We start from the raw sequence: 15,667 nt of genomic DNA on the forward strand, positions 1-15,667 counted from the left end.
CACACACACACACCCAAGATTGAGGTGTCCAGCGTTTAAAAATCAATTCATTTATAAATCTCACATTTGATTTTTTTGCGGCGTTGTTTAAACATCTGTAACTCTTCTTTCAATGTGTATATCAAGATTAAGTTAGAGACATCTACGCAAAATCATTTATGAATTGTTTGAAATATTAATACACATGGAAACGTTTGATGTCATATTTGTTTCTGTAAGACACAATTCTTACAGAACAAATTATTTTACTTGGAAAATATATTCATGTATAGAAATGGGCTAAAGCTAAGGCCATACTGTGAACATTTTATAATATGTCATTACTTTTCAGCTGTTTCTAATATCATGCAAAGAAGCACTGTGTCACTTTATCTTGGTAAATAAATGCTTTTAATTTTTTCCCCACCTTGGCATGGATCTAATTGTTAGATCCAAAGAGGCGAAGCTCCTTCAAAATACTCAAAGAGCACTGAACTAATACAGTGACTCCATCTGGTGGCTGCAAGCGGAAATGCAGCAGGGCAATTTCCTGTGTTTTGCAGCAGTACAGGAAGTAGGGCACATTATCTCTCACATCCTGTTTTAAAATTCTGGCTGTTGTAAAACTGCTTAATAGAATACAGAGACTGAAACCCAGACCCTGACAAAATGACACAAGGGTGAACGTTTCAAATTGCATTTATTCAAAATGCACATCTTCATCATACAGCAAAACACACACGGCCTCCGTATTATATTTCTATGCGATTTTTAAAATGGAACCTGGTTTAGTTTTACACCTACTATGGTAAAAACCACACAAATGTTCGTAATCACCAAAATAAGCATCGAGCTGTGCGTAGTGGTTCTGACCATGTAGTGCAAAGTTATTTTTAAGTGCATTTCAAGCACATTCAAATGATATTGTCTGTGTTAGAGGCAGAGAGGAAGACCGAGCGCGAAACCGCGTGTTCACAGGAAATACAGTATGTTTTCTGATGCATGTCTGCAGTGCTGCAGGAAGTCCTTGTGTGAATGAGACACATTAAGATTGAGAATTACGGTAATATTGTATGTAATATTAAGTCCAATTGCTCTCGTCGCCAGTGGATGCAAACACACACTCGCTGAGTATTTAGGGGTTTTTCTTCTTAATGATCAGCGGTCCGACATTATCACCGGTTTCCTCGTTGTGTTTGGTGTGCGCGCCGTCACAGTATGGAAACTGTCCAGGGAACAAACAAATAAATACAATTCACAACCACGCATGACGATCATTCAGGGCCTGTGGTTTCGATGTTTAATCCGACACTTTGCATTAGTATGTCTGCAGGAAGCCTATCTAGATCACCCAGTGCTTCGGGATGTGACAGAACAGTAACATGAGGGTGCATAAAAGACAGAAATCACAGTTCTGGGGAATTATAACATTAACCCTGTAAAAGCCTGGTGTATGGAGTAATGGCCAGAAACATCGCCTAAAATGGAACGATGTTGCTGAACCTTTAGAAAAATGTCTGCACATATCAATATGTATAATTATTTTATTTTATATTTACAAAAACTTCAATCAGTCTGCCAGCGGTTTTTCCTTTGAATTTGGTTTATTTGTCTTGGCAGGCTTTTTTTTCCTTGTTTTAAGAACAAACTCAACTAAATTTAATTTTTTTTTTTTTTATTAGTTTTATAATCTTTGCATCTTTTTTAACAGTGAGAAACAATTTATAACAGACTACTTGCAAAAAATACTTAGAAATATCATGTCACTAGTAAAGAAAATACGTCAGTAAGACGATTAATTGCTTCATTTTATGATCAAACACTAGTTTTTAAATTGTATGCAATAAAATGATGATTAAGTAAACGTTCTTCAAAAGCCTGATCTGACATGATTGCGTATGGATAATTCTTTTCATCCATCAATCATTCATCGTAAAATACTTCGAACAATATACAAGCTATATAGATGTTTATTTAATTTAAATAATTTCACAGCAAAAAAAAAGGCGTACCACATCGTGAAGGGGGTGTTTTAAAATTAGCAAAAGAAAAAAAAAAAACGTTTTAAAGAGGCCTTTTACTTGCTAAATAAGTATGAGCTAACGTTCAGCCTGTTATAAACAAAGTTTTAATCTTGTCAATATTTCAGAGGCCTTACAAATGATCTCTAAACAGGCCGGCGGGATTATTGAGCAGCGTTCTTATTAATATGAACTCAGAGAGGAGGTAGCGCTCACCTTTTTGGACCTCCAGCAGCGGCAGTAGACGGCCTTGCTGCCGATGTCCTCCATGTCGAAGCTGTGCACTACTTTGGGGCTGTCTTTGTTGATCGACATGTTGACCCTGCTCTTGGGGCTGCTCTGTGAACTGAAGTAGCGCGTCAGCAGGTAGGTGCTCAGAGCCGCGGCCACTGCAACGGGAACGATGGTGGTCAGCTGATCTGTGAACGCACACATCAAGGAGGCGCTCGTTTTTGCATTGATATTTTCTAGAAAGCCCCGCCATGTTGAAACTGGATTATGGAAATGATTTCCCATTTTTTTCTGTTTTGGACTGCATTTTAACCGTTAATTAAGTATACATTAAAAGCATACAAACTTAATTTATAACAAATGTATCATCTTTTTGGACCTATGAAATATTATTCAATTTTTTTCCCCAATTTGTTTTATTTCACCGAATTCCATGCTTTCTGTTTTTCAGCAATTTATCGAACGTTTTAGTAATAGTGCTTTTCGTATAGGACCTCGAAAATAGAAAAAAGCATTTAGGTTTATTCTCAAGTTCAAAGAGCAAGCTTTTGCATATTGATATTATATATCTAAACCATTTCACATTATCCGCTAGCCCAATACCATACCACATTTTTTAATAACAGTTAGTGTTTTCAAATGTTATTTGTAACAGTAAATGCTTTGTTTGTTAAAATGCATGTTAAAATGTCATTTAAAAACATGATTTATCCATTACGTGTATTAAGCAATCATTTCACGGGTCTGAATACAAATACTGCATTACAAATAAGTGACTTTTCAGCTCGGAAAATAAATATGAATAGTTTACGGGAATATTTTATATTTCCCTGTTTCCAAATTCACGATTTTCTATCTGCAGTATTATACAACCAAAGCAATACTGCCCAAACTACTTTGGACAAAATAACTTTGTAATTTTAAAACAATTTGATGTCCGTAAACCAGCAAGCTGAGTGTCCAAACAACCGAAATCAAACGGTCTTAAATCAAATCAACGATTTGCACATAAATATTACATCTGTAGAACACACTGCGCGCATACAGTTTTTAGTGCACCATAAAACACATGCAGTACAGAATAAAAGTGTTTATTGGGTGTCTTTGAATGTCTTGTCTTGTCTTTAGTGCCATGTGAGCTAAACCCATAAAACATAATCAGCACTGCAATATAATCACGATATCAACACAGATACAGGCTGGCTAAATCCAAAGAGTCTGTCATCTTAGACTTAAATCCTGGTCAGGTGAGAAGGATTCACTTTGACTCTCTACTAATAACAGCAGTCCTGACTCCCGCGAATCGGTTCTTCAGAACGATTCGTTTCGCAATTATTTAAAGTCATCACGTGATCACTAACATTTCGACGTGAGCTATTATAAAGCTAGTCTAAACTGTCATACAAGTAAGTTGTAAAAATTCCAGCGAGTATTTTTATTTTGTGAAATGTAGGCGAATCACACGAACTGATTCGGTTCAAATGATTCATTTAAATGATTCGACCAAAAATAACTACTCGTTCTGTTTCAAAACAATCGAGTTTGTCAAGGCACATGATATGCCGCATAGCACATGATATGCTGCAGATAGACATGGCGCCAAGCTGCAGATTTATTTCCTACTTAAACAGCGTTCATTTAAATACCTAAAAGGCCATTATCAATGCAAAAAAAAAAAATACCTGCAAACCTATGACCTAATAACGCGTGCGTGCAACACGCAGAACCCCGTCTGTACCGTGTGCATGTAAGAAAGCATAACCCAACATAAGCTATGTACAATCTGAAATGAACACAAAATTGAATCGGAACATGCTGACAAATATGTGTCGATTCATTATGGCACTGCTGCAATCGACCAAGTTTGCAATGGGCTTCATAATTAAACAAATGCTACTCTTACCTTTAGAAACCTTAAAACCCGGTATTAACCCCGGTTTAGTCAGAGCCGAAAGCCCTGGCACCTGAGATGCCATAGCGGTAGAGTTGTTTGGACTTGAGGGCACCACAAGGTCTGGAAGACGCTGGACCTGAGTGGCGCCGTCACTGCGGAAACTCTGCGTGATTGCGTCACTGGGCGTCTGACCAATGGCTGAAGAGCGTGATTCACTCGCACTGCTAGTTCAGATTACTGTAAACATGGGGCCCAAATCCCTTTACTGTGCAGCAGGCAGGTTTGTAGCGAGGCTTTCTTTACACTCTTAGCCACGATCATTTATATATGGCCACTTGATTTAAACCATTTAAAGAGAAACGATAGGTTGTCCCTAAACTTTTGACAAACAGTATTGGATAACTTAGTAAATATTAAAACATTTATTTTGTAGTAACGTGTGTAACACAAAGCTTTTTATGATATTGACTTTACAAAATGCAATACTTTATAAATTTACACTTCATATTTCCGGATGTCACTTAAGATAATTTTTCTGAAATTTTCTGTTGGGTACCGTTCAGAAATGTTGCCTTTATGAAATTATATATATATATATATATATATATATATATATATATATATATAAAAAACTGCACAAAGTGCATTCGTTTTTTTCCCAGTTATTTTAAGTGCTTTGGCGCTCCACACCAAACAAGGAAAAGGCTTTAATAAAAGGTTTATGTACAGCTTGCAGCTCTTCCTTCCTTACTATAGCACGGTAACTTATCAGGCACATATTAAGCAATCATTGCACATTTGTTTTCCATCAAAAGAACCACCGAATGGACACGCAGAAGAGATCAGAGAATTTTTTATAACGGAGCTTGCGAAAAGGCTTGAAGATTAAAACCCCAAGAGGACAAAGTTCCTCACATGCAGTGTTTACAAGACCTGCATCACCTATTCAACAAACACATCGGGAAAAACCATGCAGACGCAACGTATTTCAGACTTTAGTAATCATTTTATTACACAGTTTTAATCAACACACAAAGCTCAACGAGCCTGTCAGGAAATTAAATATACAGAAGTTTGTCTGTGAGGAGTTTGTGTCCTCTCACCCAGGGACCCAATCGAGTCTGGCTGAACCATGTTAGCATCTAATTCAACAAGAGCAGGAAAGGAAAAGAAAAAGAAGAAAAAAAAACAAACAAAAAAAAAAGCAACCTAAGAGTTACAAGGGTGGTTTTGGGGGTATGAGAGAGAGAGAGAGAGAGAGAGAGAGAGAGAGAGAGAGAGAGAGAGAGAGAGAGAGAGAGAGAGAGAGAGAGAGAGAGAGAGAGAGAGAGAGAGAGAGAGAGAGAGAGAGAGAGAGAGAGAGAGAGAGAGAGAGAGAGGGAGAAATAAAACAAAAACAATAAGACGCATGTTATAAAGACTGCTTTAAATAACTGGTCCGAAACCCTCCATGTGGTGAATGTTTGTGAAGTTGGTCATGGCTAAGGAAAGGGGCAGAGACAGTCTTTGCAATGACAAATGGAAACAAAATATATATACTCATAGTTTTCAAGTTCATTAGAATACTCCGGAGGAGAGGACAGGAGGTCCATTTTTCTTTAATTGCTATGATTTTAAAAGAATTCCTTATAGATTTGATACAAAAAGATAGCCAGCAGAACCCCTTCCTTCTCTGCAATAAAGGAAGAAAAAAAACAAAAAACTTCCTGATCCAATGTACAGTTGGAAGCCCAGGAAATGGAAATGAAAAAGTAAACTGTAAAAAACATATCCCTCTATGTCCAGACTATCACAAATTGCAGGGAGAAAACAAAATGATAATATAGCCCTCCCTTCCCAGTTCTTAAAAACAACAAGGAATGCTTTTAGAGCCATAAACATCTTCTACAGCAAAATTGATACGGACTGATCCTAAGCAGCGAGTATGTCGCAATAGCAACGGAGAAGGTAAAGCAGGAGCTGTGGAGTGGAGGTTTGCATTTGGGGAGGAAAAGGGGGCTACGGTTGTAGTTTGAGTATGTACACCATGGCTGCCAGAGGGCTAAGAGTGGGGGGAGGTGCTCTGGTGAGGGGAGGCGTGGCTTAAAGAAAGCACTCCAATGGAAACCAACAAGATCTGTTTTTTTTCTTAAGCTTTTTTCTTTTTTTATCTTTTGAACGTTCAAAATCTCCCCTAACCTTAAGATGGAGAGTTGTAATTTTCTCCCATCATGATTCTAACGCCAAAACTACATTGCATACTTTTGTGTCCATTCCCGAGCTATTCTGTTGTACCTGTGAAGACAAAAAAATAAAAAAATACACATTACCATCACGTCAGAAAGGGATTTGCATGACAAAGACATGACAGCTCTTAAAAGAACCATTATTGATTTAAAAAATCTAAAGAATCATTTCACTATACAAAAGAACCTTTTGTACAATAGGACTCTATTGATGCTGAAATTTCTTCATAAAAGTGGAAAATGGTGGGAATTGCCAATACTTTGCATTCTATTATAAAAGGAAATCTTCAGTATTCCCTTAAGTTCTTACAAGGTCCAGCCCTCAGCCTCAATTGCTTTTTCCACCAACATTTGCCAATAACACTAGTTTAAAACAATAAGGATATAATAGGAATCTGCTGCCATTTAATTCCCTTTGCTGTTGAATTTTGTTAGAATCATCTTCCAGTTCAACTCATTACACCCAGCTCAGTCTGGTCTAGAAAAAATGAAACCCTGTTGCTTGTTGAGCTTATTGAAGCCTGCTTTTAGGAGTTACAGCAAGCTGAAAATATTTTCACTTTTGCCATGTCTCTACTTCAGTCAACTTCAAAGCTCAGCAACAGTAAAAGTAAATTATTCACAAAACAGGACTTCAGAGTGTCAGAGTATAAAAACAACATCCCCCTGGGAAGAAAGGTGACAAATGTCAAAACAGGAAACTGCGTAGACAACAACGCTGCTAATAATGCAAATGACTGCGTGGCAGCACCTATGGGGAAGAGCATCAGGGCAAACACACGGTGTGGTACAGATCTAGAGCAGAGGAGAACACTTACTTTTCCCTGTCAGTCTTGTAAATGCGGGCGATCTCAGGTACTAAGGGGTCGTCCGGATTGGGGTCACACAGCAGGGAGCAGATGGACAGGAGAACTGAAGGACAAGATAGAAACCTTTATATATATTAAAAAAAAAAATACACACAACAACCTTAAAAGAACAATATAGTTTAAACAGCCGTCATCTTGTACGAGGACACTCGTTCTTTATACATTTTAAGGCACAAACAAGTTGATAGCAGCAAATTAATGACATTCAGCTCTGGCTGCACACGTTTAGATTTAGACACTGAAGTAAACACAGAAATAACATTTTTCAATATCACTATCTAGCTTTTATTTTATTTTTTTATGAGTTTTAAACTAAAGAATGAGATCATTACAGTAAGAATCCTTATACATATCAGGATCTTACGCTCTCCTCTGGTGTAAAAGCATAACATGTTTTTAATTTTAATGTTTGAGTTTGCCCTATTTAGCTTTAGAGGCTACTTCATGGCGCATACAGACAACCCAACATCCAATAAAACCTAAGAAGTTTCAAATATTTAAACAAAAAAGGTAACAATTCTGCATGACAAGTTTAGTACAAAAGATTAATCTTTCAACGAATATGAACACAAAATAGGATTCTGTGTGCTACATTAAAACAATTATCACGTCACAATTTAATATTTTGTCTAAGAATAAAGTCCTACTAAAACCCCATAAATGCAACACCATGGGAAGATATAGATTGAAGCCAATGAAGAAAGATTTCTGGAATTAACTGCCATAAAAACAACCTTTGAAAACTAAGGTGTACCTTTGGAGATGGTGAGTGCCGGTGACCACTGTGACCTCAGAATATCCAGACAAATGCTGCCATTGCTGTTGATATTTGGGTGATAGATTCTTGTGGTAAATGCAACCTGAGAAAGCAGCAAGACAAAAATAAGCATGCAAATCACAACCTTTACAGGATAAACAGTAAAATTACAGCCAATTCAATACAGTTCCTAATTATTGAAGATTGTAATGCAAACAAGCACTGGCTTCCTGCGAACACATTTCTTAAATTCATCAACAAGATTCCCTTCATTCTACAACTGCATGAGATACACAGTCATGGTAAGTTGAATTACTTGTCATGAAGAAATGTTTTTCTTTCCACCATATTCAAAGAAATTGATGGTTGGTAAACTAAAGATACAAAATGACATAATTAAGCAACTTCTGAGAATAACCAAAAATATGGCTATCACTGACCTTTGGCGGTTTGAAGGGGTAATCTGTGGGAAAGTGTATGGTCAAGAAGAACACTCCACCCTGGTAAGGACTGTCATTCTGTAGGGTAAACACGATTAACATTCATTTCTTATTCATCTCTCTTACAATTTAAAAACTCAAAATCATCTATATTTACTCTATTTCAGGATAGCAATATCATGCGCCAAAGGGATTCTAGTAATGTTGCCATCTACTATAGAAAAAAAAATACTTACTGGACCCATTATTGTAGCCTGCCAATGAAACACTGAAACAAGATAAAAAAAAAAATTCGGAAAGTCTATGTCAGTCACACCATGTTCGTTGTTTCTACAATTCTTGTTTGTCAGCTTAGAATCACTCTTGATAGAATTAAAGGAGCTCACTGGGGAATACAGTATAAAATATGATGAAGCAAATTTGGGTACAATTATGTTGTCATTTCAGTCAAATCTCTGAGGCACTAAGTGGGTCAGACGGTTGTATGAGTCAGTTTAATAAAGTAGCGACTCTTTTGAGGGAAGCTATATGCTATTTGTCGTTTCAAACAATCTGTTGTCTTGCGGCTGACCTTCACGCTAAATATTGATGAGCATCATCTATCACAGGACACACAGAAAACACGGGCAGACAGCAAAAAGCACTTCTGACTGTGTTTGTATGAATCGGTGACATTCAGCTCCTCTATGTGCTGTATACATAAAACACCTTAAAGACATGATTTTACTAAACATCTCTGCAGAAAAGTTGCTAGTTTTAACTAGCTGTTACAGCACAACATACCAGTACTTCTGCTCAAGCACATATACATGTATCTGAAAAAGATGAGTGCTTGTTTTCTCAAACAATTATATTTATTGTCATGCATTTATTTCTCAAACACGCTAGTTTGTTGCGTTGGTCTAAAACTTAACCCCCCTACGCTTTGTAACTTGAGACAATCTTTTCATGAACTTGTTTTCTTTCAATCACTGCAGACATTTTGTTTGCTTTTGGAACTGACTGATCACAGACAACAATGATTAGACCTCATGCACCACAATTTAAAAATGGGAGAAAAAATTATTTTGATTACTTTTGACAATATTCATTAAAAAAACCCCTGATGTGTCAAAGATCAGATCAACGAGGCCTGCAACGAATTGATTAAAAAAACAAAAACAATAAAATCCTAGATTTTGAGACTATCACACAAGATTAACAATTTTTATTTATATAAAACTTTTTTTTTACTAAATCAGAATATCGGCACAGCCCATGTTAAATTTTTTTAAAATACAATTCAAGCTGAATTTAATTATCTTCAAAATATGTGCAACTCGAGAGAGAAAAAAAAAAAAAAAAAAACTTACTAGCTTCACAATAATTGGTGGGCAAAACAAGTTACTTACTGTCATCCCCTACTGGGCCCGCTGAACACTGAGCAGGTGGGTCACGGCCCAAATCATGCAGCTCCTGCAACACACCAGAAACAAATTTGCAGTTTAAAAACGGTTCATCTATCATGACTTTACAATCAGCGAGTAAAGCTCTGCATCACCTGTCCCGAACCCTTCCTGAAACACCTGCAGTGCATGCTTACTGACAATGAAGCACTAAAAGGAAACAGAAACGGACACCAAAACCGAATACTCCAAGTATCTGTGCATTTGATAAAGTTACAGTAAAATACGCACAACGGATGGATAATTTGGAGAATAAAGAGGGCAATATCAAATCAGACACATAACAGTCTCTGTAATGGAGTTATTGCTGCTGTAATGACATGAGAGGTGACCACAGCTTATGTAACTCAGATTTTTCCGGGTTAGTCTGTTCTGCTGAAACCCAAGAGTATCGAAACGTTCAAAATGGTCAGAAAAGCACAATAAGGGGTCTGAAATGCGTATATGAATGCTTTGGACCACGTTCATAACGCCAATTTGCTTGCGCCACGAGCTAACCTCAAATCTCCAGATACACAACGTGCGGGTTTGCCTATAAAAATTAAACAGATACACCCAATGACCAAATCTTTAAATGTTGGTGAGAAGAAACAGATATGCAACGCAAACAACACCAATACATACTGAAATTAAATTTAAAACATTAACGCGACGGAAAACTGAGGCCAGATGCCTCTGCCGGAGCAGTTAGCCGGTTAACAAACCAAAGCAACACGAAATACAGAGGTATATTGTAAAAATACCCCACAGTAATGAGTTAATAGTAGGAATAGAGCATATTTATGAAGTTGTGGTGGATATAAACGATCTTTGTTCAAGGTTTCCAAATGGGCCTTTAGCATCGGTGGCAACGAGGGGTTAGCATGCTAACACGGTATCATCATCTTACATTAATCCTCAAGCGAGCCATTTCAACCAGACTTCAATTTCAAAAGACCAATTATATCGGTTTAAATATAAAAACCGAGAAGGGAAGTAGAAAAGCAATGACCGAATACACATTTCATATCAATCACACACAGTTCGACGGAGGGTCGCTAGCTATCATGCTAACCGCTAGCCCGGGCCGAACCGTCGAACCGGGGTGCTTTACTACACTTGTCATCCCACCAGGGCCACACTTTACACGCATAACTTCGAAATAGCATTCCTTAAATCGCCTCTCCGGCGTAAATAAGATCGGATGGTGCGTATTCAACGCGGAATAGAGCAATGGCGCCCGTGACTTCCTTCTCTTACCTTGTGGATTCTTTTCAGAGCCATTGTTGTGCTGTTACTGCTGTCAAAAACACACAAAACCCGCCTTATACTCGATTAAAACAGCGTTTCTTCAATTTCGACGCGACCAACCCCTCCGGTATCTTAATAAGGGACGCCTTGGCGTAATAATTCAGTCGGTGTTCTGTGTGTGACGGAGCCGGTTGGTGTAATTTGAAGGCGAAACTGAAAGGTGGTGCTGGTAGCGGTTCGGTCTTCCTCCTGCAGCAGCGGCAGCGAGCAGCTACCGCATCACGCACACTGCGCCGCTCTAATCAGATCCTTCCGCCAATGGACGCAGTCGCCGGGGACAGATTGCGCGCCGACGTCAGTTGCTAGATACTTCGGTAGTGAATCACGAAACTGATGCAATAGGGGTGCCAAAATGGCGGATAGCGCTCGGCGCCTTCAGCGCTTATTGAGCCCAAATGAAAGCCTGTGTTTGAACGCTTCCATTTCGAGCCGACGAACGAGCTTGATGATCAGATCAGTTATAGAATGGCGAGGATTAGGAGGATATACGTATGATATGTCAATATCTTTATTGAAAGATGTGCTTTTGCGGCTTGTATTCATATGAGCGAATCCGTTAAAATTTTAACACGAATGGCAATAACACATATACCCTCGTTCAGAGGAAGTTTCACCAGTGCGGAGGGATATTTGGCAAATTACTAGTTTATCGCGGCAAAATACGAGATTATCGTCCATAGCTGAGGGAATGTGGTGTCTAACTAAGGACCTCTGCTGTACATACATTTTTATTATTTGAGCGTAATTCTTTTAACCATGTCACATTAATCTGTATGCCCTATGCTATGCTTTTTTAAATTATTCTCTCTCTCTCTCTCTCTCTCTCTCTCTCTCTCTCTCTCTATATATATATATATATATATGTGTGTGTTTGCCTTCATCTGTATCTGCATTGTAATTATTTATTGTCTTACCTGCTTTTGTTCTCATTTCTAATATTTGATTGTCCAAACAATTAATAGCAAATATTTTTAGGCTGCTTTTGTCTGATCCGCACATAATCCTGATTACACAAATCCAAAAAGATCAAACTATCGGCCTATATTCCTAAAATACCTTGTTTCACTGTGATACCTTTATCCCGTTGCACAGCTTTATGCCCTCTACCCCATTCAGACAATCACATTCATTGCATAAAAAAGGCCTCTAGGCCTAATGGTGGAATAGAACGGAACAGTACTGACACACTGGGTTCAAAAGAAAAGGTACAGCACACAAAAAAATGCTGATTATTAATACATGAAAACAACACAGAGAGTGATGAAAGAATAAAATGTCAAAATGGACCAGGTGGTATATTTGAAATGTACTATTGTAGCAAGATGACTTTGATATAGAACTTGCTATTGAAAGACTATCATACATTATTTACATGCAACTCTGTGGAAATTAAAATAACATTGCATTACCACGGTAGCCTACATATGTAAAATCCACAGAACTACAATGGTGCAGTGTCCAAGAACGATGAAAAATTATTTTGTACCTGTGATAATTAAACTGCATTCCAAAACGGTATTCGCACAGTATTTTGTCAGATGGATCGATAGCCTATGATGTTACAAAACAAGGCTGAAAGCAGAAGCTGCGTTATTCTTGCAGCATTCACAATACACTACGATTCCTTTTGACTTTCTACGCCATGAAGCATCAAAAAGACTGACGTCAATAAAGCAGCAACAAGGCCCGGGTGCGCGCGCTCTCTCTCTCTCTCATCTCGTGCGCAGGGAAACCCCGACTCAGCCTCCGCGTGATGGCAGTATGAGGCAGTCCCTGCAAGCCAGAGCGTGGGAGTTCCTGTCTTCGCCATGTCGGGGTGGTGCTGCAACGCGCTGAGGATACCCTGAACCGAGCAGAAGTCTCCCAGCCCCCCTCCTGCTGCTGCTGCTGCTGCTGCTGCTCCATCCATCCATCTATCTGTCTACCCATCCGCCCCCACACGGCACCAGGCAGAGTCCAGCATCTCCGGCATAACAGTTTCCCCGGATCAACTGCGACACATCTTCCCCCCCTGACCGACGGTGGACGGAGGAGAGACGCACCAAGTGATGCGGCTTCTGCAGCCCGCGCATCCCGCAGCACCGAAGACCGCACGCTCGCCCGTTAGGAGTAGGCGCACTTTCCCCGTTATCTACAACAGCCCATGAGAATGTCCAGCGCAGACACCATGGGTTTAAACCCTACCGACCGCGTGATCAAATGTGAGTGCATTGTGTTGTGTACCTTTTTAATCGTACTCAGCATTTTTTAAGAATGCAGCGTTACGCGCGATTGTGCACGATTGTGTTTCTGCGATAAAAAGGAAAGTCTTTTTAATCAAAGATTTTTTAAACGTCATGCATCAATGATTGATCGGTGATCAAAGAATGCTTCAGATGGCGTGTTTGCATCCTAAAAACTCTTTCCATTGTATGAGATTGGCAGCCCGTTAAGGTTCCCTGTATGCTCAGCGATGCTGATGCAGGAGAGGTACGGCAAGCCAGTTTAAAACGTTTTCCCTAAAACGTACATTTTTCTATGTTAGCAAATTAGTAACAAGTGTTTATTACCTGCATTCTACACGGTAAATACTACTTTCAATAGGTGTCATAATAAAAGATTATTGAAGTAAGTCTTTCAAGACGATACAAATTCAGTTTTTCAAGTTTAATTCAATGCGTTCTTTAACATTTCTATGCAATTGAAAATTTAGTACCACTTTCTGATTGAAAGCTGTTTCTGCACGCATGCATTATTATTATTTTTGCACAGGGGAATTATTTGTTAATTAGTGAAATATGAATTTTGCTAACAACTGAGGTTGTAACTAAATGGGTGCTAGCATCTAATAGGTGCAATAACACTGAAATACGCATGTTTTTTTTGTTTTTTTTCAAAGATGTCAATAAAACAAAGATGACTGAAGAGCGTTTTAAAAAGAAAATACAAGCCGGTGTTTGCTGACATTTAAATCAGCGTGTTGCCTGACCGTTCTTTGTAAATATTTGCGAATTCCCTAGCATTCATCTAAGAAACTGCTTTGAGGGATAACAGAGAAACGGCTTGCCACATTTGTGGAGCGCATCGACGGCTGCGCGCGCCTGCTGGCGGATGGATGAACTGTTTTACAGTGCCAGGTTACCCGAGAGAGAGAGAGAGAGAGAGAGAGAGAGAGAGAGAGAGAGGGGGGAGGAGAGCAAAAGAGAGAGATTAACATCTCGATCCAATGAAATATTTTTGGCAGTTTGAGGATGACAGCGAAAGGACGACTTAAAGGTAGCGTGGCTTTTGCATTGCATTCCTGCATTGTTTCGTGCGTCTCCTCGCGCTCGCCCATTCGCATCTTTTACCCCAATGTCAGTGCGCGCGCTTGTCGGGTAGCTATCAGCGCTCGGATAACGAGGCGATCTCGTGAGTTACCGTATCGATTGTGCGTGTAATGATGTAAAATGTGCAATGCCTCGAGACCTTGCACGAGTGCACTCTTGTCATGCGGGGAAAATGCGCTGAGATGCTCGCAACGTCAGTTCGTGCACTGATGTGCACATCCGTGCATAGACGGCCTATGAGGGGTGTTTTAGTGTATAATTCCGAAGCAATTGATCGATTCGTTGGTACAGCGTTTCACGCTGTAAACAAGGCTGCACATAGAGAATGCGCTGCATCCAGAAATCTCAGTGGCATTAAAGCGAAATGTTATTGCAGAAAAACAAGTTGCATTGCAGTACTATATATTTCATGCGATGCGATGCATAAATACGTTAAGAGACTATGCAGACCCATCATAATTAGCCTAAAGCAATGCATGCATGCACGCACTGTAATCTTAGCAAAATTTCAAGCCATCTTTACATTTCAGTTTTTGCAGTGTAAAAAGAAATCTAATAAAAAATAAGCATTAGTAGTGAAGATGTGGGCACTACAGCATCACTGGATGACGGGATATGTGGATGTGGATGTATAGTGTGGGCGGTTAGTGGAGAGAGGGGTTAATTATACTTCAGCAATGCTTGTGCATACTGAAAAGCTACCCAAAAGCATCTATCCCCCGTGCATATATACAGTCAGTTTGTTTGGGTTATGGACAACAATAAAAACAGACAGGGGAGGAACATTTTGGACCACCGTAGTGTGTGAGCAAGCGTGGTTTGGGCAGAGAGAGAGAGAGAGGTGTTGTGTACTGTAAGGGCTATCCCTTCAACCCTGGAGTGTGGCCGCCTGTAATTATTTAGCAACATATGCCATTCTGCATTAAATAATCATAGTGCAGCATATGTGTCACATTTATGTAATATTAACCGTTAGGTATCTTGGGTACCAAGCTTTAGGGAAGGTCTGTGTGAGAGCGTGTCCGGATATAGCTGGCATATGAGAAAGGCAAAGCAGCCAGTGTGAAGGTGAGAAAGGTATGAGGAGGACACAGCGGAAGTGAGAAACTGCCTGATGGTTCATGGAAACCTTCAGGAAAAAAGTACAGTGGGTTGTCCTTGATAATAAAATCACCATGGTGCATTTGGTAAATATGCATATATTGCAT

General features: G+C 39.2%; 3 protein-coding genes across 3 annotated transcripts in view; 1 reads left to right on the forward strand and 2 right to left on the reverse strand.

The window, feature by feature from the left end:
- Positions 1-660: 660 nt before the first annotated feature.
- Positions 661-4,292, reverse strand: zgc:110843 (uncharacterized protein LOC541492 homolog). The gene is made up of 3 exons (XM_043256475.1): positions 4,135-4,292; positions 2,217-2,419; positions 661-1,204 (listed from the first exon to the last, which is right to left on the reverse strand). Exons 1-3 carry the CDS (start codon positions 4,205-4,207, stop codon positions 1,115-1,117), a joined length of 366 nt encoding a protein of 121 aa, XP_043112410.1. The 5' UTR covers positions 4,208-4,292; the 3' UTR covers positions 661-1,114.
- An 819-nt stretch (positions 4,293-5,111) lies between these two features.
- ube2d2 (ubiquitin-conjugating enzyme E2D 2 (UBC4/5 homolog, yeast)) lies at positions 5,112-11,372 on the reverse strand. The gene is made up of 7 exons (XM_043256862.1): positions 11,101-11,372; positions 9,808-9,871; positions 8,653-8,684; positions 8,417-8,494; positions 7,974-8,079; positions 7,169-7,262; positions 5,112-6,399 (listed from the first exon to the last, which is right to left on the reverse strand). The coding sequence occupies exons 1-7, from the start codon at positions 11,122-11,124 to the stop codon at positions 6,354-6,356; spliced, it is 444 nt and encodes a 147-aa protein (XP_043112797.1). The 5' UTR covers positions 11,125-11,372; the 3' UTR covers positions 5,112-6,353.
- A 1,502-nt stretch (positions 11,373-12,874) lies between these two features.
- ppp3cb (protein phosphatase 3, catalytic subunit, beta isozyme) overlaps positions 12,875-15,667 on the forward strand; it is a 35,724-nt gene continuing 32,931 nt past the window's right edge. Inside the window, 1 exon segment of the mRNA XM_043256860.1 lies at positions 12,875-13,352. Within this exon segment, the coding sequence (XP_043112795.1) occupies positions 13,295-13,352 (58 nt within the window). The 5' untranslated portion in view covers positions 12,875-13,294.

This window comes from Puntigrus tetrazona, chromosome 14 (assembly GCF_018831695.1).
Source record: "Puntigrus tetrazona isolate hp1 chromosome 14, ASM1883169v1, whole genome shotgun sequence".
Classification (NCBI taxonomy): domain Eukaryota; kingdom Metazoa; phylum Chordata; class Actinopteri; order Cypriniformes; family Cyprinidae; genus Puntigrus; species Puntigrus tetrazona.